At 40.8% G+C, this 25,879-nt stretch overlaps 1 protein-coding gene across 5 annotated transcripts in view; it reads right to left on the bottom strand.

The window, feature by feature from the left end:
- The window catches only part of IMMP2L (inner mitochondrial membrane peptidase subunit 2), a 462,410-nt gene that overhangs the window by 423,526 nt on the left and 13,005 nt on the right, over positions 1–25,879 (bottom strand). For all 5 annotated transcript variants that reach the window (XM_060279595.1, XM_060279596.1, XM_035127413.2 and 2 more), the window contains exon 3: positions 17,265–17,368. In XM_060279595.1, coding sequence (XP_060135578.1) covers positions 17,265–17,368 — 104 coding nt within the window. The remainder of the gene's footprint in view (positions 1–17,264; positions 17,369–25,879) is intronic.

Below are 25,879 nucleotides of genomic sequence, written 5' to 3'. Positions count from 1 at the left end.
GCAAGACAGGCAAAAATCACACATGTAGAGTACAAGCATTTCTCATTAAACTGGTCATTTACAATGACAGTTGAAAGACATATGGCAACACTAAACCACTCTTGCCGAAGCCCTGCCTGTCATTGATCCTGCTCCCCCATTATCAATGAGTGGAAAAACCTGAAAATCACCGTTGAAGGTCTAAACTGTATAATTATTAGTAGGGGATATGCACCTTAAATAAGAAGAAACAAACTATTAGCTGCCAGGTATCATGAACACCAAACAAAAAGTTCCCTTAGCAAGAACTTCATATGATTTTTTAAAGAAAACTATCACACATTTTTTTCTGGGTGCAATCTGGATTCCAAGAGCATAAAGGTGAGAAGTCACTTACCTACTTACTTGGAAGTGCCAGAAAATTACAGCCAAAAATAATTTTCAGGATGTCTTTAAATATCTAAAATTCTGCAGGAAGATTTAAAGAGGAAAATGGAAATATAGTACTAGTGCATGGGCACAGTGGAATATCAGTTTTAAGTTGCCTCATCCCTAGAGTTGGCATGGCACAAAGGAGAAAAATCCCATCGAACCAATTAGTACATTGTTTCCTTGGTACTATTGTTACTGGGACCCATTTGAATGAAGCTAAGTGGCTCGGAGCCACAAGCCTCTAAAATAGAAACCTGGGCTTACTGCTGTTAGTAATTTCATGTGACGGTTGGCAGGACTGGGAATCAGATACTAGCCTCCAATATTTGTTCCTACGTTTTTCTTTCTTTCAATCAAATCTAGTTATTTCCCATCTTGGAAAGATCAGTCCCAAGTGTCTGTCCTGAAACCATACTGCTGTTTTATATTCCCTGGTGGCTCTTGTCTTGACTATGATGCTAGCATTCTTCCCACAGTTGGCTTCACTATTCCGTAAGCACATGTCAAACAATTTTGCTACACTGGGGAGGCCATAATTCTCCCAAGTCATGTTTACTTTATTCTAAACATAGGCTTGGGTCCATAGGTGCCCTTCTGCTAGCAAAGAGGCACATCTACTCATGACAGATAAGGCTATTGACCGTTACCAACCATGATGACTATGTTCTACCTGCCCCAGATGCTGGCAATCACAAGTGGGGAAAGTACTGTTGCATTTAAGGGAACAGGATGTTGGACTAGATGGACATTTGGCCTGATCCAGCAAGACTCTTTTTTTTTTTTGCTTTTGTGGAAAGTCTGTTTCTGACCTATCAGAAGAGTAAGGCATGAGAACAGTGACCCCAAACTCTTTTGTTTATGAGAGTTCTTACTTAACACACTGTACATGCTCTTTTGCAAAACTTTTATAGCCCCTTTCAGTTTATATCTATGGTCTGGCTCTTCCTTTGTTTAGCGTTCCTCAAAAGGTAATGAAAACCCCAATACTTTGGCACACCAGCTGAAAAGGTGTTCAACCAGCTTGTGCTACTATTCATAGAACACAGCCAATACATTCCCATCCACCCACTTCCACTCACAGTTCTTTGAATCCATACCAATATGAAATTACCTATATTAAAATTTAGAAAACATCTGCAATGAATAAATGAAAGGAGAGTTTGGAAAGATGTGGCTTGTTAAACAAGATGTTGCACAGATTGCAGCGAAAATCTCAACTTTGATGGAATTAATAAGCTCTCTCTCTCACACATCCACCTTCCAACTCTTAACTGGTATGTTATATTGGCACAAGAAAAAGCATACCAGAAGATGTACGCCTATGCTAGCATATTTTCAAGAAGCACAAAACAGACTTAATTCCTTCTGCAGCAAACACATGAAAGACGCTGTGATTAAGCCCTCTTCAGTCATTCAGTCTGAATGAGTAAAGGGGAAGTGGGGAAGTGAAGGCCCCTCAATGATGCTGTATGAACCAGATAAATTCCCCAGTCAACATGCAACTAACATTATTCTGAAGGGACTGCCTTACTTGCACATAACACTTCCAACACAGGGATGGAATGAACCCTGATCACACATTAGCTGGGAACTGCTCCCAGCATGAACAGCATCTTCAAAGGGGCAGAGCTCGCCCCATACATTCCCACTTGCCCCTTTGCCTGCTCAAACTGAATATAAGTGATCAATGCATATCGGCTCTGTAGTTAGTCAGTGAGCCGCAGTTTGTGTTACAGTCTGGATTGCTGCAGCAACAGAAATACCTTCTACTTGGATATACCTGTATCTTTATCTGCAAAGCCTACGAACTGTATTACTGAAGCCTGATCTTCTGCAGCAGTAAATTATTTTGGACCTTCAGTTGCCCCTGTGTGGTGACTGAAACTGGGGGCAACTTCTGCTGCATGGGTATCTCACCTTAGAATCCCAACATAGCTTTCACCCAAAATCCATTTGGATGACCAGTGCTGCTATAATATATGCCAGGCACACATCTCCACACTTTGTAGGTTCCATGTTATTTCTTATATATTTAGTGCATACATTTGTGCCAGGGCATGGATGTCCAAGGATGTGTGTGCGGTCGCCAGCAGTGCGACCTCCTAGTAATCACAAGAAGGAAGGTACATTATGCTGAACTAAACCAGGTGTAGATATGAAAATGATGAGTGTGATTCAGTAAGGCACAAGTGGGGCACCTTAGAACCAGAGGCCGAATGTGGTGATCTAGGTCTCCCTATGTGGCCTTTGTGATTCTCTTCAGGTGACACCCCTCACCACACCTACTTCCTACCCTCCTTGTGTATGGTTTTCTTGACTGGAATGCACACTTGAATTCTGCTAATTCCTCTCAGATGCTTCTGTTGAGCATAGAAAGCACATGTGTGAGTACAAAAACTAGCCTACGGCCCCCATTTTTTCCACCTGTTGGTTCAAGCACTTTTTGCCTCTGGTTTTGCTCATTACTGGCTTGTGGCCCCAGAAAGCTGCCCAGACAGGAATGAAGCCCTCTATCTAGAAAATGTTTCTCACCCCCCTCAAGGGATAATATATATTCATACTCATATATTCATAATCAGGACATAATTGTCATGAACAGTAGCAGAAGGTAGAGATGAAGCACAAAACAGTACTGCTATTTTGAAAATGACAACAGAAGCCATGTATGCAGATCTCCCCTTCCATTTTTCTGGATCAGAGCTCCTCTGAGTTTAATGCTGAATGTTCTGCAACACAGTCACCAATGACTATATTTTCATTCCCTGAAAAGACAGGTGTGTGACATTTTCCATTTCAGTAAACTGTTACATGAAATGTAACATGCTCTGCAAAAAGCAAGGCTACACAGCAGAATGAATTGAGAACTTTGAGGGGAAGGTCATCAGCTAGAGTAATTTAGCATAGCCTCGGTGATTTCAGGGAAACTTCAAATTTATGCCAGTTCAGATTTGGCTCATAAACTGATGAGAAGTTCCCATGGGAGCTTTTTTCAAGGCTCATAAACATCCACTATACTGTCAAATACGTTCAAGCCACACCAAGGTAAAGCCAAGCTTGAGGAACCAAATGTTGCTCTGAGCACTCACCTGATCATATTTTTTGATATCTACACAAAATAAGGGCTCTTGCTAGCTTGCTCTGTGGCATGAAGAACTCATTTGATGGAGCTTACGGAAGAGTTTGGGATGGATAGAAAGGTATTCACTAATGGAAAACAGATTGTACTCATATAAAGGCTGTATGTGACCAAGCAGAAGAGTGTTGTGACCCTAAAATCCAAAAAAACTTATTCCATTTGTGCAAACTCTCACATAAGATTTTGCAGGTGTTCATTCTCAAGGCCTTTTTATGGTCCTTTAAACTTTATATTGTAATTTTCTTTTCATCATTTTTGTCATATGATAGTAAAAGCCCCAATACATTTGTGTGGTACAATGCAAAGCAAAGGCTCCTTTCTCACCACTCGTCCCTCTGCCGCCGCCTCTGCCACTCGCAAGAGCACCTCTCCCAAATGTGACTCCTGTGCCTGCCCTTGCGAGAGGCCAGCAGCAGGGGCAGGACCAGCGGCGAAAAAGGGCTCCTTTCTTCTTCTTCTTTTTTTTAAAATTGCTTTATTGAACTTTAAAAAGAAAAAAATAATAACATAAACTCAAAGTTATCCATAACAAATAAACATCAAAAAATTGTCAGTATCTATTGCACTTTATCACAGTCTTCTTCTAGTTCTGTTGACTTCCCGCCAGAAAAAGGGCTCCTTTCTTGCCATTCATCCCTCTGCTGCCGCCTCTGCCGCTCGCAAGAGCAGGGATAGGAGCTGTGGTTGGGAGAGGTGCAGCGCAGCACCTCTCCCAATCGCGCTCCTGTGCCTGCCCTTGTGGGAGGCAGGCAGCAGCAGCAGCAGTGGGACCAGTGGCAAAAAAGGGCTCCTTTCTTGCCACTCGTCCCTCCGCTGCTACCCGCCTCACTCAAGTATAAGCCATTGGGGGCTTTTTCAGCACAAAAAATGTGCTGAAAAAGTCAGCTTATACTCGAGTATATACGGTAAGTCTACTAAATGCATCATGCCTACTACTAGCTTTCATATTTTGAGTGCAACTATCTTCGGGATAAGATGTAGCACCCCAAGGGCTGCAGCCAAGTGCTGCCCTGTTGAGCTTGGTACCCAGTACACAAGGGAAGTACTGCACTACAATATAAATGGTCATTGAAAAGAAATTTCTAGAACAGTGCTCCAGGAGGCCTTTTATAAATGGTGAGATGAAGAGCCCTTTCAACTTCAAATTTCCCTCGGTGGTTTATCTCTTGCTGTATTAGCAAAACTTGTGAACTGAAAATGCTGCTGAGTTGCTGTGCATATAATTACCGACTCTCTTTCCATTCTACTACAATACATTTCGTACAAACAGAATTATTATCACTGCTTTTAAAAAAAAATACAGATACATCTGGGAGGTGATCTGAACATCCCTTCCGCTAAATGATTTATCGGACAAGGCAGAAGAAGTGTCAGGAATTGACTTCATCAGACACCTCCCAAGGCCCAGATTGCAGTAGGGGGAAAATATCAAAGAGATTTTAAGGCCAACAATTCATTATCGCAGAACTCTATGTGGAGTTCACTTCAGCTGATGTCCACAGAAGCTTACAACATAATCGATGTTACTTTTTCCAACATTATAGTCCAACAATAGCTGGTGATGAAACTCTTATCATCCCTATGCAGGAGATGATGGGAATTTATTAAAGTTCTATACCACCCTTCATCCGAATATCACTAGGGGTTTTACAATATAAAAACACGAATATACACGCCATAATAACAAACAAAAACAACAACCCCAGACAAAGTTCAAAAGGCCATTAGCCAAAGCTAACAAAGGTGCCAGGCGTGCCTCCCTGGGGAGAGCATTCCACAAGTGAGGAGCCACCACAGAAAGAGCCCATTCTCATGCTGCCACCCTCTGGAGCTCCTGTGGAGGAGGTACATGAAGAAAGGCCTCAGAGGATGATAACAGGTTCCATGTCGGTTCATATGGTGAGAGGCAGTCCTTGAGGTATTGTGGTCCTGAGCTGTTTAAGGCTTTATAGGTCAGAAACTATTTGGCAGCCAGTGCCATCAGGCTTGCCCCAGTGAGCAATCTGGCCATAGAATTCTGCACTAGCTTAAGTTTCCAATCTATCTTCAGAGGCAGCCCCTCATATAATGCATTGCAGTGATCTAACGTGGAGCATAGACGACAGAATACAGGCTATCTCTGTCCAGATGAGGTGCAGTTGTGCCACCAGATGAAGTGGAAGGATGGCATTCCATGCCACCAAGGCCAGACTCAAGTGACAGCAATGGATACAGAAGGATCCCCAAACTACATCCCTGCTACTTCAGAGACACAACCTCCCACCCATGCCGTCTAAAAAACCACCCACTAACAGTGTCTCAGTCTTGTCTGGACTGAACTTCAGTTTGTTGGCTCTCATCCAGTCCATTACCGAGGCAAGACAATGGTCCAACATATCCACTGCCACTCTTGCAGGTGTCAAGGAGAAGTAGACCTTTGTGTCTTCAACATATTGCTCACAATGTACTCCAAATCTCTGGATGACCCCACTCAGTGGTTTCATGTAGCTGTTAAACAGCATGGAAGATAAAACCGAACCCTGACAAACCCCACACTGAAGGTTTCACGGGGTTGAAAAGCATTCCCTAAGCATTACCCTCTGGAAGTGACCAGCCAGGTAGGACTGAAACCACTGCAAAGCTGGTGGGGACCCAAGGCTGAAGAAGACTATGCTACAAGGACTGCTGTTTTTTCTGCAACAGGCTAACATGGTTACCCCTATGGAAATTGCTATCCAAATTTGGGGTGCAGGGGACACACTGTCAATCACTGGATCCTCCTGCTGCTGCTCCTTGCTTTTTGACTGTTTTTCTCTACTCTGCTAATTATTTGCAAGTTGCCCAAGTTGGTTAGGCTTGTTTGTCAACAACAAAAAACCAAATCTTTCTAGAAACCGGCCCAGTCCTGTAGGGCACCCTGCCAACAGAGTTTCAGAGGGCACCTTCTGCACCAACTTTTAAATGCCTTTTCTATTCTGCCAGGCCTATGTGGGCAATTAAGAGTACAGCCCCCACCCCCGATCTACTGATGTTTGTTTTAACTCTTTCGCTTAAGCTTCTTTTTATTTTTTATGATTTTACTATACTGTATTTATATATTTTTATAAATGAAATAAATCAGGATTAGCAATCTCTGTGTGCCTAGTCCTTTATTTCCCCGTACTCTGTCTTTATCTGGTGATGGTGTCAGAGAACAACAGTTAAGAACCTCAGTCTACAGAAACTCTTTATTGATCCTTAATTCCTTCCATAAGCTTTGATAAAGCTAAAGTACATTAGAATATGAACAATAAGTCTCACCTATAGATTAAGATACAAACAAAAAGCAATAGTTTTTTTCTTTTTGTTCAACGAACTTGGAAAAATAAGCAGAGTAATCTGCTTCAAGCAGTGAATGATTAACTTCAGGTGGCCTTCGTTAGAAAACAATTAATTCTCTGAACATTGTTTATGTACAGCTGAAATTTTGTGTCATCTGTTTTCTAGTTTAAACAATATATTAATAATTCCAAGTCATATGTATGTAATTAATGTAATATTTTAATCACAGGATTATTCTCTTTGCCATGAGAGAAACAATGAATGGATAGTTTGTTGTACAGGATGTTTGTTTGCAGAATTCATTCTTCCACAAATGGCTTAATTGCTTAAATACTGTTACAGTCAGTTGCAGCTGACCTCATATCTTTTAGCTTGGTAACAAGACTCCCTTAGGCCAGCTTAGCAATATTATGAGAATCATAAATATTAAATTGCAGGATGTACCATTTAGGAACCCTTCAATGAGTTATACTTAAGCCAAGCATATAAATTCTGCTTACACACCAAATGCATTTAAATCTAAATGGTGTCATTGAAAGAAAATGAGAGCTGATAAGTAGCACAGAATGTTTTTCAACATGTGCATCTTTGCATATAATTGAGCTTTTCATGTAGCAAAAAAGGACAGACCACTTCCATAGAAGAATTAACACAAAACCCATGTAAACATCAACTTTGTATATTGTAATTGTGGAATTATACCAGAAAGATATGGAGGTCTCGTACACCTCAGGTAGTGTGGTTGCTGACCTTGAGCCAGACATCTTGGAGAGTGAAGTCAAATGGGCCTTAGAAAGCATTGCTAATAACAAGGCCAGTGGAAGTGATGATATTCCAGCTGAACTGTTTAAAATTTTAAAAGATGATGCTGTTAAGGTGCTACACCCAATATGCCAGCAAGTTTGGAAAACTCAGCAATGGCCAGAGGATTGGAGAAGATCAGTCTACATCCCAATTCCAAAGAAGGGCAGTGCCAAAGAATGCTGCAACTACCGCACAATTGCGCTCATTTCACACGCTAGCAAGGTTATGCTTAAAATTCTACAAGGCAGGCTTAGGCAGTATGTGGACCGAGAACTCCCAGAAGTGCAAGCTGGATTTCGAAAGGGCAGAGGAACCAGAGACCAAATAGCAAACATGCGCTGGATTATGGAGAAAGCTAGAGAGTTCCAGAAAAACGTCTACTTCTGCTTCATTGACTATGCAAAAGCCTTTGACTGTGTCGACCACAGCAAACTATGGCAAGTTCTTAAAGAAATGGGAGTGCCTGATCACCTCATCTGTCTCCTGAGAAATCTCTATGTGGGACAAGAAGCTACAGTTAGAACTGGATATGGAACAACTGATTGGTTCAAAATTGGGAAAGGAGTACGACAAGGTTGTATATTGTCTCCCTGCTTATTTAACTTATATGCAGAATTCATCATGCGAAAGGCTGGACTAGATGAATCCCAAGCCGGAATTAAGATTGCTGGAAGAAATATCAACAACCTCAGATATGCAGATGACACAACCTTGATGGCAGAAAGCGAGGAGGAATTAAAGAACCTTTTAATGAGGGTGAAAGAGGAGAGCGCAAAATATGGTCTGAAGCTCAACATCAAAAAAACCCAAGATCATGGCCACTGGTCCCATCACCTCCTGGCAAATAGAAGGGGAAGAAATGGAGGCAGTGAGAGATTTTACTTTCTTGGGCTCCTTGATCACTGCAGATGGTGACAGCAGTCACGAAATTAAAAGACGCCTGCTTCTTGGGAGAAAAGCAATGACAAACCTAGACAGCATCTTAAAAAGCAGAGACATCACCTTGCCGACAAAGGTCCGTATAGTTAAAGCTATGGTTTTCCCAGTAGTGATGTATGGAAGTGAGAGTTGGACCATAAAGAAGGCTGATCGCCGAAGAATTGATGCTTTTGAATTATGGTGCTGGAGGAGACTCTTGAGAGTCCCATGGACTGCAAGAAGATCAAACCTATCCATTCTTAAGGAAATCAGCCCTGAGTGCTCCCTGGAAGGACAGATCGTGAAGCTGAGGCTCCAATACTTTGGCCACCTCATGAGAAGAGAAGAATCCTTGGAAAAGACCCTGATGTTGGGAAAGATTGAGGGCACTAGGAGAAGGGGACGACAGAGGACAAGATGGTTGGACAGTGTTCTCGAAGCTACGAACATGAGTTTGACCAAACTGCGGGAGGCAGTGCAAGACAGGAGTGCCTGGCGTGCTCTGGTCCATGGGGTCACGAAGAGTCGGACACGACTAAACGACTAAACAACAACAACAACAACAAATTGTGGACTTATTTTTTATTTTATTTTTGAACTGCAGAGGTCCTTCCCTACTCTCAAATACATGAAGAGGAATGTGTGTATCTGTCATCAAATGCTCTAATCTGTACATGAGTTTCACATTGATTCCTATAGTGAATATTACAGGGAACCAGGCAGAGGGCCTTCTTGGTAGTCGCACCCACCCTGTGGAACGCCCTCCCATCAGATGTCAAGGAAACAAACAACTATTTGACTTTCAGAAGACATCTGAAGGCAACCCTGTATAGAGAAGTTCTTTAATGTTTGAGGTTTAACTGTGCTTAATGTGTTTAATTTGTTGGAAGCCACCCAGAGTGGCTGGGGCAATCCAGTCAGATGGGCGGCATATGAATACATTATTATTATTATTATTATTATTATTATTATTATTATTATTATTATCATTATTATTATTATTCATGCCATTGCAAGCAATCTACACTGTATGAAATGGTCATCATCTAGGATTCCTAAGTATTAGAACTGTGTGCTGTGAGTGCTGGAAACTAACTAATGAATACGCAAGTTTGACCCAGTGAGATATAGTGGTTAGAAGACCAGATCCCCACTCAGCCATGAAGCTCACTGGGTGAGCTTGGGCCAATCAACATATCTCAATTTAACCTACTTCACAGGGTTGTTGTGAGGAAAGAATGCAAAATGGGGAAACTACATGCTGAGCACCTGGGAGCAAGAGTGAGATATAAATATAATAATAAAAACACCCATGAAATTCACAACTCAGTGAACAGAGACCTCACTTTGAAAGCAAAGCAAATCTTGCCCTTCTTAAGCTTTCACATATATTTCTGCATAGAGAGTCTGAGTCCACATAGCCATGTTGTCACCAAACCAGAAAGAACAGATACAATTTCCATCAATTCATAAAGTTTTACATATTGATTCTATCACCATTTTCAAAACATATTTTTCCCTGAGTGGCGAATGCCCTTGGTGTTCGTTACCTCTGTATAATAGTGTAATAGTACATTATGCATTATGCCTACATTAAAGGTAAGTTCAAGGTGAAAAGCTTAGATACAAATTAAATTTGAAACATTTTCTCAACACAATACAAGCTGTTTCAATCAAGATGCCAAGAAACACCTGGTGGAGAATAGCTGAAAGGGTTAAAGAAAGGGTCATTAATTAAGTTCATTATTATGTGATACGAACACACAATATGTGCCACTGGTTAAAACACCCCAGTTCCAATCTTATAAATTTATGCATCTAAGCAGCTTGCTGGCATGCAAAGTCTTTCTAAAGGGAAACTTAACATTGTTAATGTTACTGTTAATGCTACTGTAAACTTAACATTGCTTTATCCCAAACAGAAGTCTAAGCAGAAAATGAAAGGGAGATGGAAAGCAGACAGCAGACACTAGACCTTTGAAAAAAAAGGTAGTCCTCTATATCAAAACTGCCTGATCTTCAAGATATGTATTCTTACACTGTCCTTCAACATCCAACATGGGCAGAATGTGGGAAATAAAGCAAAAAAGCAATGTAAGAACATTAAAAGTTATATTACACCTAAGAAGACCATCAGGGGATGCGGGTGGCGCTGTGGTCTAAACCACAGAGCCTAGGGCTTGCCGGTCAGAAGGTTGACAGCTTCGTCCCTGCTCCTGCCACCTAGCAGTTCGAAAGCATGTCAAAGTGCAAGTAGATAAATAGGTACTGCTCCGACAGGAAGGTAAACAACATTTCCGTGCACTGCTCTGGTTCGCCAGAAGCGGCTTAGTCATGCTGGACACATGTCCAGGAAGCTGTAAGCCGGCTCCCTCGGCCAGTAAAGTGAGATGAGCGCCGCAACCCCAGAGTCATTCGCGACTGGACCTAACAGTCAGGGGTCCCTTTACCTTTACCTTTAAGAAGACCATCTAGCCCAATATTGTCTGGATAAGAAGGGATTTTGGTTGTCGAATAAATATTTGGCCAAACTGTGCATAACTCCCAGACTTCAGTTGTGTGGTTTAGTACTCTTTGTAAACTTGCAGTGATACACTGTGCACATTTTTCAAAGCCATGCCTTTCAAAAACAATACACTGGAAACATATTACTTGTGTCATGTCGCATGTGTTGCTTAGAGAAAACCAATAAAATTAGAAACAGTATCTATGCTGTAACAAGCTCTATAACAGCTGTAGCAAGGGAAATGTGGCCTCTACTGCAAAGAGAGAAAATAAAATACCAGCAAGCAAAGGATAATGGCATCCTGTATACCCAGAAGGCCTGCTGCATTGTTTGTGTCTGCTTAACTTCCCCTTTACACTCAACACAGTCTATTTTTAACTTGCTGTTGGATATGACCTTACAGCCGAGATGCTGTGGAAATGTATTTAAATGCATGATCATGCACTCCTACAGTGTTCTTCCCTGCTAGAGGATATTGACAACTAAAGGCTGGCTTTAAAAAACAAAAGGGGGGGACCACATTTGCATTAATCCACACAACCTCCAAGTTCAAAAGGCTTGGCATTGCTGCTAAACTCTTTAATGTGAAATTAGGACCCCAATTCTGCATCCTTACAACTGTGTGTGTGTGTGTGTGATGAAATGTTTGCTATACAGGACAAAATTAAGACAAAAAACCCAACCCTTAACTTAAGAAAACCCAAAAAAACATGACCCTAATAGATTCTATGTGTGTCTACCTTAAAAATGGCTTGGAAGCTTCCATTCTTGCAAAACGTGGCAGCAAGAACATCTGTAGAAGCTAGGCATTCTGATCACATTTAGGGCTGGGCAAAGCATAGTGATATACCAATATACCACAATGTCTGAAATAAAGATGGAACTATGTAGAGGCGAGCAGTGGGGCTGGGCAATATCTGGTTTTCAACATCACCAGATATCACCAGATAAACACTGTGATATTCTTCTTCTTTGGTGATCACTCATAGCCGAGTGATATACTGATATACTGTATTACAATGTCTGAAATAAGGATGGAGCCATGTAGAGCTATTGGCTGGCTTCATGTTTTTTTTTTCCTGCATTGTGATTTTTGTATAACACACACACAAATACACATCCTTATTCGTGATATATTTCCAGGTCAAAAATTATGAAACAAATATCACAATATGGACTTCAAACCGGCTTAGAACAATATATCACCCAGCCCTGATCACAAAGCACCGATTCTGCACCAGTTTCTCTGGCTGCCTATTTGTTTCCAAGTCCAATTTGACGTGCTGGCATTAACTTGTAAAACTCTAAATGGTCTAAGACCAGACTACCTGAAAAACTACCTGAACTTGAATGAACCACCAAGGTCTCAATTTCAGCATTTGAGATTCTGCTTCCTGGTCCACCTGTAGGGGCTGCTAGGCTAGCAACTACCTTTTCTGTGATGGCCCTGCATCTCTAGAATATTCTCAAAGGGTGAGGGCCCTAAAAACCTTTTCATTCATGTTGGCTTGTATGATTTACAGTTCTATATATTCATACATGTTATATCCACCACTGCCATTGCAATTTTAAAGTTGTTTTATTTGCTGATTAATTGCTTTATTTGTTTGTTTGCTCTTCTCATTGTTTTTGTGCAAATTATTACATTTATTTTGGACCATCATAAACTGCCTTCAGAGGACAATTTATCCTGAAAGACAGTTTTGAAATCCATCATGTAAATAAGTAATATGTGAACATCTGGGGATGATGTTGGATCAGACAAAATCCTGTTCCCCACAGTGGTGAAAGATGCTTCTAGAAGGCCACAAGGAGGCAAGAGGGCAAGATTTTGGGAATTGTTCCTCCCATCAACTGGTACTTAAGGACATACTAACTCTGAGCCTGGAGGTTGCATATAACTGTATTGATACAGATGTTTCATCTATGGATTTGCTAAACCCCATTCTAAAGCCATCTGTGTTAGTAGCCGTCGCATCATCTTGTGGCAGCAAATTGTTTATATGATGGTGTGAGGTACTTCATTTTGTCTGTCCTGAATATTCTGTCAATCAGTTTAATTGGATGACCTGAGTTCTAGTATTATGAGAGAAAGAGAAAAGAATGGATGCAGCAGGGGAGTGACAGTTGCTTTCTGTATCGTAACTGTTTTGCCATCTGCTCATTGGTTTCAGGAAGAGGCCATTCAGAAGAACTGCATGGTTGCAAATCCTTACATGTTATTCGGCTGGCGAAGCCATTGTAACCATGCCAATGCATGTATCTGTAAAGGGGAATCTGTGTCTCGCTTGGTAGTCAGGCAGCACCAAGGATTCCAATTAAAATATAGTAACAGCTGTGCTTTTCTATACTAAATGGGATGTTTATGCTGGTGATTTCCCGTCTTGATGCAACTTTAAGAATTCCTAAAGAGCCATATGCATCATTTTAACACAGAAGAAAGCAATTGCAGAGAAAATACTGGAAAACTCTTGAGAGAGAGGATTAGGGTGGGTGTTTAGATTTGCTTAATTTATGTTTTTAAATTTTTAAATTGTTCTCTTTCAAGCTACAAATCTCTTAACTTTTCTTTTCTTTTTTGGTCTCCTATGCCTTTCTATTCCTTAGTTTGGGAAAGCTGCTTATCATAGATCAGAAGAGCACTCCAAAGGTTTACTGATGTATTTAATGCTCTTAGGATTCACTTACTCTAATCACAAACCTTAGATGATGTGGACAGTGCTGCATAATTACAACAGACATTACTTGAGACTATCAGAATGAATAAGATTATCAATGGATATTAACTAGAATGATTTTAGAGAACATTTGGTTTGAGTACCAGTTGAGTTGCAAGAGGCTCAAACTATGAGACACTAGAAAATATCAAGGGAAACAAAATTTCTTTGTAATTTTGTGTTGCAAATACATCCTTTAAAGCATTCAGAAAACATTTAGAATGAATAATCTATTTCTATTTGGTCTGAGCCATTAAAAGTTCTTTATTACCCAAGCTTGCTTAATGGCACCTAGGTTGCATTCAAACATGAGATTTATTGCATTAGTTTTACTGGTTATAATGCTAGTGCTTCTTTCTCAATTTCAAACATTCCTTCTACACTACAATACCTGTTGCATTACAGAACTGTGGTTTTTTTAATATACCACCATGTCACACTATGCTGGGATACCTCCTCAAAGTTCCCTTGCAATTTTGACAATGTTCTTAAATTATTATTTTCCCCCTCAGTTTAATTAATTCTACTATGTCTTCATTTTGTCTACAGTATGCTGAAAGCCAAAGATTAATGTTTGCCATCCCTGAGGTACAAACAAACCTAAACTAAAATAAGGTGTGCCTAGGTAGTGTGGTAGTATAGAATCAGGTGAGGGGTGGGGAAGTTAAATTCAGGATAATTCCACCACAACAATTCCAATCAGTAAGCGCTGTACGTCTTTGGAAATAGCAGCTGCTGATAACAGTCAGTTGTATTTCAAAAACAATAATGATCAGATGCAGCAGATTTAACACCAACATTTTCAGCTAATAATTTACTAAAGAGGCTATTATTTATGGATGTACTGACACTGCATGCTTTATTTCAAACCATCAATAACATTTCACTGCCTAGTATTTATGACTACCAAAAAGCTGCATCCATTTGATTTTCTCTGCATAGAATTTTAATCTGACTGTGCTAGTTATTAATTTACATTGTTTCTGGGTTTTTGCTTCAATTGTGTTCTATTATTATTTTATTTACAGGTAGGTAGCCGTGTTGGTCTGGGTCGAAGTAAAATAAAAAAATTCCTTCAGTAGCACCTTAAAGACCAACTAAGTTTTTATTTTGGTATGAGCTTTCGTGTGCATGCACACGAAAGCTCATACCAAAATAAAAACTTAGTTGGTCTTTAAGGTGCTACTGAAGGAATTTTTTAATATTATTTTATTGTGCTTGTACACAACTACAGGTGCCACTTTTAATGGCAGGAAATGGGGCATAACAGTTAGGAAAAAAAGATACGCAAAGAATTCACAACACATTGTTGAACTTCTCAGCAGATCATAATCTTTCGGGAGGAGGTGGCAGGGAGAAGATTATTGAAATATAACATTAAGTAATGATATCCCATAAAAACAAACTATTATCAGATTCAGGTTTCCAAAATTCCATTTATTCAGAAGGGTTCATATAATGTTATAGTCTTTATTGTAACCTTTGATTGATGTACAACTAGGGCATCACTTCCACCATGACCACAATTATCCTTTGAAACCAAGTGTTTGGGAAACACGGTAGTGTATAGAATCTTACCATGCACCTTAGCATGCAGAGGCTCTTACTTGTGCATAAGAAAGAGAGATTTATTCAGGCAATTAACAGCACAGGCTCAGCAGCACACCAAGGCTCCATTAGTCATTATTCCAAAGCCAAGGCATGAGATTCAGAACTGAACAGAAGCAATGAAGATGTCTCATCCATAAGCATGGCTCTCCTGCCTAGATTTTAACAACAAGGTATGACAAGTTCACTTGCAAGGCTCCCTTGCCCCCTGACTCCAGCTCAGCCACCTCTGTCTCCTGCTCAGCTTCCCCCGCCATCTGGTTGCAGTCTTCTCCCTCCAAAATGAGGCTCTGAGCTATGTGGGCACTGCATCAGGGAGAACCAGCAGATCAGCTTCCCCCTCTGTGCAACCTGGAGTCAGAAGGGGAGGAACTGCAGTTCTCCATCCCTGGGTACCAGTCTTCAACCACCACCATTTCACCTTCCTCCTACTTCTCCTCAACTGTCTGAGGCTGCCAAATGAAGCCGGACCCTTACAGAGCCAAGGGGCCCGTGAACCTTTCAAGGAAGGTTACCCCTTTCCCATACACATTACTGGTGAGGTTTCTCTTGACATTAGGAGGAGAAAGAACCAAGAAAAACTAGGACAACTTTGGCCGTGCAATCCTGAATGTTGTTTTTTAGGGGGAGGGAGAAAGCTTTACCCTCTGTAGCACGTGGAAGTCCAAAGTAGCCAGTGAAGGACATGGAAGGTCAAAGGAGGCAACCAAGGCCAAAGATGGCAGATTTTCCCTCAACAGTGCTTGTGCCTGAGTGCTTTGTTTTCTTGCTCCTCCACAAAGTAATTACAGTTCCTCCAACACAAGGTCGTTGAAAATGGATATCTGTACATTAATCTTACTTATGAGTGGGTTTGTTGCATCCTGTTTTTGGAGCCTTATCAGACATAAGCAGCAACTATGCATATAATAAGCACATAAATAAGAATGAGCTTCACAACATTACCGCTGAAAGATCAGCACAAAAAAGTCATAATAGCATTATTGCAAAATGCAACAGCAAGCTGCTAATACAGAAACCACCAATAAATGCTACTTGTGCACTCATGAGAATTTCTAACAGTATACATAAAAAATAAACCTTTCCCAACAACCAGTGGACAACTTTCAGCAGGGGAAAACCAAAGACAACTCTCATAGCATGCATTGATTATAAAGCTAAAAAATAAATTTTGTCATTAGAGCATGTAGCATCAATTCGCTTAATGTCATTGTGTCTGTTCTGCACAATTCGACATTCCATTTCTACATTGCATTAAGAGGACCACAGTTTACATCATCTAAATGGCAGGGAAGCATTGAACAGAGAAACAGTGCCACCTAATGGCTACTCACTCCATGAGTCAGTCAACAACTGATTCAGGAATGTTTCAGGAATGACCAATTTTGGTCCGACTTCCACATCATACTTCTTCCTGAAATGGATCAATGCCAACATCTACATCAAAGCAGATCAAGTATTGTGTTCCACACTAAGAGGAATCTGCTTAGAAGGCAACATATCTAAATCTTTAACCCAACCAATTCCACATATTTTTCTACCATCTTTCACTGTGGTCTTATTATTATTCATATAATTATCATTATTAATGCTGCATCACTGCAGGCTGCTTACATTTGCATTTCTTATTCACAAGTATGTATTGCCACATATACTGGCATTGCGCTTTCAAATGCATGATGATAAACGCTTTGAAGATCTGGAATTCAACAGTAATAACTGAATTTGTTACTCATGCAACAAATCTGCTGTGTTCTTTTCTGCAGCCATAACTGCGTAACAGCATTTCACATGAAAACCTCTGAAGAACATTAATGGACCAAAGAAAAACACAGATATATTGAAATTTATTTTAGTTACTTACACCAGTGAAACTATGTCTCCACGTTGCACTTCATAATTTCTAATACTCCAGTGGTTTAAAAGAACTACATCAGATTCCTGTCTTCCTCCAGGATTCAAAGAAGGCTGAGAAGAAGATAAAAAGAGATAGAGAGAGATGAGAGTATGAAAAGCAAAATTCAATCAACTAATATTAATATGTATAGTCCATGGAATATATTATCTATAAGGAGGACCACCACCACCCCCATCATCTCAGACTGCATTTTAAGATAATGTTTATTTATTTTAAAGAACATCTGAGCTACTGATGCAACCCAGTTAGGAAACTTATACATGCATCTGCTTGTCATTCCTTTAAAATGGAATTTCCTAACCTACCACTCTATTTCAACCCCACCAAGCTGCTCTATAAGCTCAAGCTACAAAAGAGAGTTTTGTTGCTTCACAGGGAGAACTGCCAGTAAGGAGGGTGAGAAGTAACTTCTGTGCCACAGATACATCTCTCAATATCACAAAATTCACCCTTAAGGTCACGGGGAATGTTACTGCTCACCAAAGTGAAATCAAGTATAGAGAATAGAATACGCAATGAGATGTATATTGATATATGTAACTTCCGCCATAGAGCTTCAGTATGCTAATGACAACATAGTGTGCACACGCTCAGAGGATGACCTCCAAACCATCCTAAATATCTTTGCAGAAGCTTGCAAAAAGCTTGGCCTATCACTCAACATCCAAAAAACCAAAGTGCTGCACTAACAAGTACAAAATAACCCCTCTGCAGCGCCACAAATCCAATTCAGTGGTGTAACGTTGGAAAATGTTGACCACTTCTCATACATAGGCAGTTACCTTTCCACAAGGGCCAACATTGATGCTGAAATCCAGCATTGCCTGAGCTCTGCGAGTGCGGCTTTCTCCCGATTGAAGTGCAGACTGTTTGAGGACCGGGACATTAGCAGGGAAACCAAAGTGCTTGTTTACAAAGCTATTGTACTACCAACCTTACTATATGCTTGTGAAACATGGACCACTTATAAACGCCATCTCCAACTCCTCAAAAGATTCCATCAACGGTGTCTCCGAAAATTTTTACACATCACTTGGGAAGACAGGCGAACTATTATCAGTGTACTGGAAGAAGCAAATATCACCACTGTTGAAGCAATGATTCTTCAACACCAACTTCGTTGGACTGGTCATGTTGTGTGGATGCCTGATGATTGTCTTCCAAAGCAACTACTCTATTCCGAACTTAAAAATGGAAAGCGTAATGCTGGTGGTCAACAAAAGAGGTTTAAAGACTGTCTCAAGACAAATCTTTAAAAATGTAGTATAAACACTGACAACTGGGAAACACTGGCCTGCGAGCGCTCCAGTTGGAGAACAGCCTTTACCAAAGGTGTCATGGGCTTTGAAGAAACTCGATCTCAGGACATAAGGGAGAAATGTGCTAAGAGGAAGGCACGCTTGGCAAATCCACACCGTGATTAACTCCCACCTGGAAACCAATGTCCCCACTGTGGAAGGACGTGTGGATCCAGAATTGGCCTCCACAGTCACTTACGGGCCCATTGTTAAAATTGTGTTTATGGAAGACAATCTTACTCAGCTACGAGTGATCACCAAAGAAGAAGTACATTGATAATGGAAAGGCTGTTGAAACACCCATTATATGAAAGGGTGTCAAATGTTCTATACGGTTCTGTTGATCTACGACTAACACAAAGCCAATTGCAAGAAGGTGAGCTTCCATAGCAAAATGCAGGGGAGGGGGGGAGACTATGTGCTTACATAAACAACTCATCAGTATGAAAATAGTGAATACCCCCATAGTACAAATGATTTATGACTTGTTAAGAAATGAAAGAGCGGTTTCATTTTCCCCTGACAATGACAAAAATAAGACACAACAAATGAATACAGGAAACCATGAGATTAAAAAATACTGTTCCTAATCTGAAGGAAGTGTTCCCAGTCCAACAAATAACATTTCTATACTGAAAGTGTATTCCACTTTGCTGCTCATTAATGAGTTTCAAAAACAGAAACAAAAATATCTTCCTACGAAGCAAACTGGGATATTTTTCTCCATAACTTTAATAATAATAATAATAATAATTTATTATTTATACCCCGCCCATCTGGCCGGGTTCCCCCAGCCACTCTGGGCGGCTTCCAAAAAAACAGAAATTCTAAAATACAGAAATCCATCAAACATTAAAAGCTTCCCTAAACAGGGCTGCCTTGAGATGCCTTCTAAAGGTCTGGTAATTGTTCTCTTTGACCTCTAGTGGGAGGGCATTCCACAGGGTGGGTGCCACTACCGAGAAGGCCCTCTGCCTGCAGGAAATAAGTAGCAGTAGAGGTTATTGTCAGGTATTTGTTAGGAGTCCAATATGGTGAAGGGCCCACCTCCTCAACAGAAACAGCCATCTCCAAAAATTTCAGAGGCAGGGTTTTAAAAAATGCTTGGTTTGTGTGTAAAGACATGAAGTGCATGAGACCCAATGAGGACACATTACAGAAGGGTCCACAAGGTCTGACACCGAACAACAGAAAAGGGGCACATTTGTTTCATCTAAGGTCCCCACAAAATAGAATTCCCTGCTGTCAATTAGACCTATTAGGAGTTATTCCAGAAGATTTAAAAGTAGCACCCACTAACACATAACTGGGCAATCTGTGGGCTACCTGTGTCTGTCAGGGTTTCTTCCCCAGCAGGGGTAAACTTTGGTCTTTCAAATTTCAGCAGTGGTGTGCAAGCCCAAAATTAAGCTCTCTCCCCCCCCCAAGGTCTCTCACCTTGTTCTGTTCAATTCAGAATGCCACCGTTGTGACGCCATGCAATGCCTCCTAGGCTTGGTGCCCAGTGCAGCGGAAACAGTTGTGCTACCCTAAATCCATTTCTGCTCCCCAGCGGCCCTCTGTCCACTTTTTCAGACTGAGGTCAGCAATGTAGAGATGAGGAAGTGGGGGGGGGAGTACAGAGAGTTGATGCTGCAAGAGTCACCCCCCCCCCATTTCCTCATTCATGTACTTTTCCAGGCTGGAATTGATGACTAAGATGAGATCAGGTGCCCTGGATAGAGGCAGAATTTTAAAAATGCTTGGTTCCTATACGTATAAATTCTTATAAGTTCACAATTTCATAATTCTGTCTACACAGATTCTAGCTGTCTAGGAGAGCAAGCTCTCCATATGGAAAAATTTCCCCCTCTATTAGATCTGGGAGCAGAACAGGTGAGAATGTCCATTGCAAGAGGCCTGGGTTGTTCCTGCCATAGAGCTCTTTTCTAAGACTCTTTCCTAAGACAGCTGATAGTTTGCATTAGTGGAGATCAGCATAGCTATCATGTGGCCCTGTCACCACCCTCCTTCCAAAAAAACCACATCTGGTCATGCACCAGCTCCATATCTCAAATCTTGATGGAGAACTGATCAGATTGTGGGCAGGGAGAAGATGTGCAAGTGGTGTTGTCTGATAAAATACATAGACCTAAATCAGTTGTACAGATTATAAAAAAAGGAATGTAGCCAAATTAATATGCAGCATCCATCATTGGAACAAGTGAATGATACAGGGAGAAGTGTGCATGCACACGAAAGCTCATACCAAAATATAAACTTAGTTGGTCTTTAAGGTGCTACTGAAGGAATTTTTTTATTTTGCTTCGACTCAGACCAACACGGCTACCTACCTGTAACTAGATACAGGGAGAGATGATCTACCCAGTGAACCAAACATTTCAATATTCAGTAGATTACTTACTGATTTAATAAGACACTACCAGTGTACCACAATGGCTTTTTTTTAATGGCTCCCATGTAACGATACACACTGAGAGTAATTAAGTAATCAGGCGTAACATGCAATTTTGTCAATAGTGATGTTTATTCATATTCTCTTTCATTTCAGCAGCTATAGGCCATAAAATCTAAACCACATTTAATTATGCTCTTCACTTGCAGTAGTGGCTTCTTCTTCTTCTGATGCTGCTGATCTTGTGTATGATTAACAGGTTTTTTAAAAAATTAAAAAAACAGAGAAAGCAAAGGGTTGTATCAATGGAGTAACTGTACCCCTTGAATTACCTCTGTTCATGCAATAGAACTCCCCATCTCTCCTCTTGCCATACTCCATCCAAATCTGCTCTGGAGGGTTGTAGAGAAACCCAGATCATATTAGAGGGAGGAGCAGGAATGTGTGAGGGGAGCATAGCGGCCAAGTTTTCCCTTTTCTCGCGAGGAAGCCTATTCAGCATAATGGAATTTCCCTGAAAAAAAGGGATAACTTGGCAGCTATGGAGGGGAGGCTTTGTTGCCCAAGTCTAAGTCATTCCACAAGCACAATTACTTTGTTCAATACAACACAAAGGACTTTCTTTCTCATGTTTCCTACCTACATAGCTCAAATGAAAAGCTCCAGCTTCCCAGTTAGGATTTCTAACCACATATAATAAATGTGTTTTTAACAAGCCACAAGACTCTTAATTGTGTCTTTCAATAGAAAGGAGTCTCTGTCAAATATGTACCAAAGTTATTGTGTTCTCCTTATAGCTTGATAAAAAACTGAGTTGAATCAATTCCTGCGGCTGTAACCAACTGAGATCAAACTGTGTATTTTGCTTCCAGTTTCCCCAGATGTTAAAGCTGGTGGCTGCCATCTCCTGCCCCCCATTTCTTCTGGAACAAGACTGCATTGTGACATAGCATAATTCCAAGGGCTTTTTTTTTGTAACAGGGAGAAGGAGACAGTAGCGTATTAAGATGGGGGTGGTGGGGGCGTACTGCCCCGGGCAGCAGGCTGGGCGGGGGGCAGCAGGCTGGACGGGGCTGAACACTTTTGATGGCTGCGGCCGCCGCCATCGAGGACTTAAGCCCCGATGTGAGGGAGACTGCCTCACTCCGTGGCTTGCTTGCGGGGTTTGCCATGGCGATGCGTGCGTCATGATGCGCGACAGATGCCCTGCCCCCCAGCGGGGTGCCTTTGGGTTTGCCGCCCCAGGCAGCCAGAAAGCTAGTGATGCCGCTGGAAGGAGAGAGAAGCGCCACTGCTATAGCCCCCCTCCCAATTCACCTCCCCACTAAAATGCTTATCCTTAAATTTCACCAACTGTTAAAAGGGGACATTTCAGCTCAGCCCTACTAACTAATGTACTGCTATTTTGTGCATTTTCAGAGTTCCCCCGATATGGATCTGCCTGCCTGATTGACAGTGGTAAGCTGTCCCCTTTGATCCCCTTTTTTTCACACTCAACATATGATGAAATAAAACAGCCACCCAATCTTCAAGCCAGATTTATGAAAATGTTTACTCTTTAAGCTTTTGACTTTCCATGCCTACGTAAACCAATACTATGGGGGAGAACCTTAGCTCAGGGGAGGACCACATGCTCTTGTTCTGTGAAGGTCCAAAATTCAATTCCTGGTGCCTTAAGGCAGGGCTGGGAATGCCCCATGTCCCCAAAGCAACTTCCAATAACATGAACTTAAGGATAAATGCATAGCATAATATCACAGGTCTAAATATATTTTTGTGTTACTGAAAGATTTAGAATGGACTCACAGGCAAGTGTGACAATGTGGGGGGGAACAGTCCCAAAACTGGAGATATACTCCCGTTTTTGTAATTAAAGGATAGCAGGGGCTCCCCCAGGGAAAGGGAAACACCTGTACTTGTCCTAATGGACGGATCATAATCTGGGTCGCTGTTGGAAAGTTAAACTTCCCCAGGGGGTGAAGTCCTTTAAGATGCAGAATATAATACTCACTGTACCCCACAGAAAACGCAAGTCATGTCCAAACCTCAAGGAACATGTAACAGGGTTCTCTTTATACAACAGTCTGAGTTGGGGGTTGGAATAAGACATAGCTTTCTACCAACCTCCAGAAAACTTTAGAAGCATATCAGCATAAGCAGCTGTCAATTAGAGGGAAGAATTCTCACTACAGTGATGCCTCGCGAGACAAATTTAATTTGTTCCACGAGTCAATTCGTCTTGCAAAAAATTCATCTTGCAGGGCATTCGTCTTGCGGGGTACCACTGTACTCCTTCTGACAGTTTTCATTGCTACAGAAGTTGGCTTTATATCAGACTACAAACTGTTAAAAGTCTCTGAAGTGATCCAAGACAGGCCGATATGTCTGATGACTGATAACAATACATTTCAAGGCTGAAATTCAAGATTTGGAGGAATTCTGGCCAGACTTTTTATACTCCAATTCGGTATTTATTTATTATGTTGTTATGCAAAAGAAAATCATCCATAACTGATGGATAGTTATGCAGTTCTCACTCAGTTAATTGCAACGTTTCACTATTATTCCACACCTACCTACCAATTAGGTTTTTCCCACAAAACTGCTTTATTAATCAAGCAGTAATTTGTATCATTCCTCATTCTCAGAGCAAAACAGAGACTGAATGAGACTTGTACTGGCCTTTGAAAATAAAAGCTATTTTAAAAGGGAATATACTGAGAGCAAAATCATTCAAATTACTCAGAATGGAAGCCACGCATTTGAATTGTTCCGCTGTCAGAGAAACCACCACACACATTCATTTCACGTGCCTTGTTGTGTTTCACAATAGGCCTCATACTTATAAATAGAAAGCTGAATTTTCATTTTTGATAAGTAGGTAAAGCTTATTGTGTTTTACTGCATAACTGCGGTTGGCAATAGACATTCACAGGATAAATGAACTTAAGTATATTCATAATATACGTTAGGTAGGACTAGGTCATCCTATCTTCCTTTGTTCTTAACTGACCAGTTGAAAAATCCTGTCAAATGACAGGTCCACTTTTCAGTTTTGTGACCTCAAGCCAACATAACTAAACCTCTCAAGTATTCAAAGGGTCTCTGATTGGGAAGACACATTAACTTTGGCTTCTGAAACTCATGAACATAGGAGCCAACTCCTAGGGGATGAAGTCCCTTTGTCGCCACCCTCATAAAATATTTGAGAGGACTCCCCCAAAGTTGATGGGCACTGCTGTTCAAATGGTGTGTGTGTGCCGTGTTATGTGGAGTGGGGCATACTTGCCCCCAATATTTTATTCAAGTTGGCACCCCTACTTATAAATAATGCTCTGTCACTGCTAGTACTTCCTGCATGTCCCAGCATGTGCAATGACGTCTGACTTTCCACTCCCAGTGTACATTAAGAGTACTGTGGTGTTTGCACTTACTCATAAAAATTAATGGAACAAACAATGAAGTTTCATTTCCATGAAACCCTGATCCAGCCCGCAAACTTTACAAAAAGAAGATACAAAATCCATAGCAACAAACAACTACCATAAATTATCCCACCAGCTGCATTCTGTCTCACATATGCTCAAGTCATTAAGTAAATATGCTAATATTGAAATATGTTAATAACTTTTTGGGTGAGCGCATCAAGGCTTAGCTCCAAGAGAACAGTAATAATTTGAGAAATTAATCTGGTTAGAAAATTATGATCCAACCGTGATACAATAAGGTGTGCATTAATCAGATACTAGTTCATGTAAAACTGAGATCACGATAAGGTAAATTGCACTCAGGTTTAAAAGTTTAACTATGTGGCTTCTGGCACTGAACAATTGCAAAATCAGCACAAAATGAACAATGATATGTATTTTAATTGATTTGGAATAAATTGTTTGTTATTTTAACACAGCAGCATTATCCCATAATTGCAGGGCTGCACTACATTTACCCGACTTCAGAATACAAAAACAAAAAAAGAAATTTGAAAAGAGAAGAGTAAGCCATATTTCCTTCCTTTTTTGAAAGAACTTTTAATTTCAATCACAGCATGAGATAGGATAATGAGTGCACAAAACCAGCTAGGAGTCTAAAAGGTCTATTACAAATCCAATCGTTGTGGATTGCACGGTGAAAGCTTAGAGTCAAGACAATCATATATCTGATGCAAGTGTGTTATTGATGAGTGAAAGGCGTCATGCTGACTAAACTTCACTTTCCATCACATCCTATAGCTTTCAAACACATTCAACATAATTCACTCTCTGGAGTGTGAGATAAAGAAAAAGAAGATGATTTGTCATGTTTTCCTTCCTCACGCAAAACAAGAGAAAGAAAACATGTACCTACAGAAGTGCTGTCAGTTGGATGTTGAATATATCCTTATCAATTCAATCCCATAACTTCTTTTTCATTTTACTCCATAGGTAACACTGCAGGTTCAAAGTTCACATATTGTACAGTTCGCACTAACTTCAGTTTACATAAGTACACCTGTACTGGGAAGAAGGGTTCTAGTTTAGGTTTCTCCCTGACATGCTAACCTGTCACCTGCATGGATATATGCAAATTTTGGAGGAGCATTTGGACATGAGATCAATCACATTTGGTCTGAAAAGATGCAGACCACCAAAAGCTGTGCCATGCATTCCTAGTGACTATGCAGTTCCACTCACCCAGAAAACTTCAAACTCAAGAACAAACCTTGATTGCAATGCATGGAGTGGTGCTAACCCTAACTCAGGTTCAGATGTAACATTAAGTCAAACCATAGCTTAGTTCTGAAGAGCATAGCAGCTGCAGGACCTGGGAATGAGCACACCAGCCATAATCTCCTGTTCAGAAACCAGCACACCTGCTCATTCATGTGAAAT

This window comes from Zootoca vivipara, chromosome 10 (assembly GCF_963506605.1).
Source record: "Zootoca vivipara chromosome 10, rZooViv1.1, whole genome shotgun sequence".
In the NCBI taxonomy this organism is placed as follows: domain Eukaryota; kingdom Metazoa; phylum Chordata; class Lepidosauria; order Squamata; family Lacertidae; genus Zootoca; species Zootoca vivipara.
The sequence above is the reverse complement of the archived record's forward strand: the minus strand, read 5'-3'. Positions and strand labels throughout refer to the sequence as shown.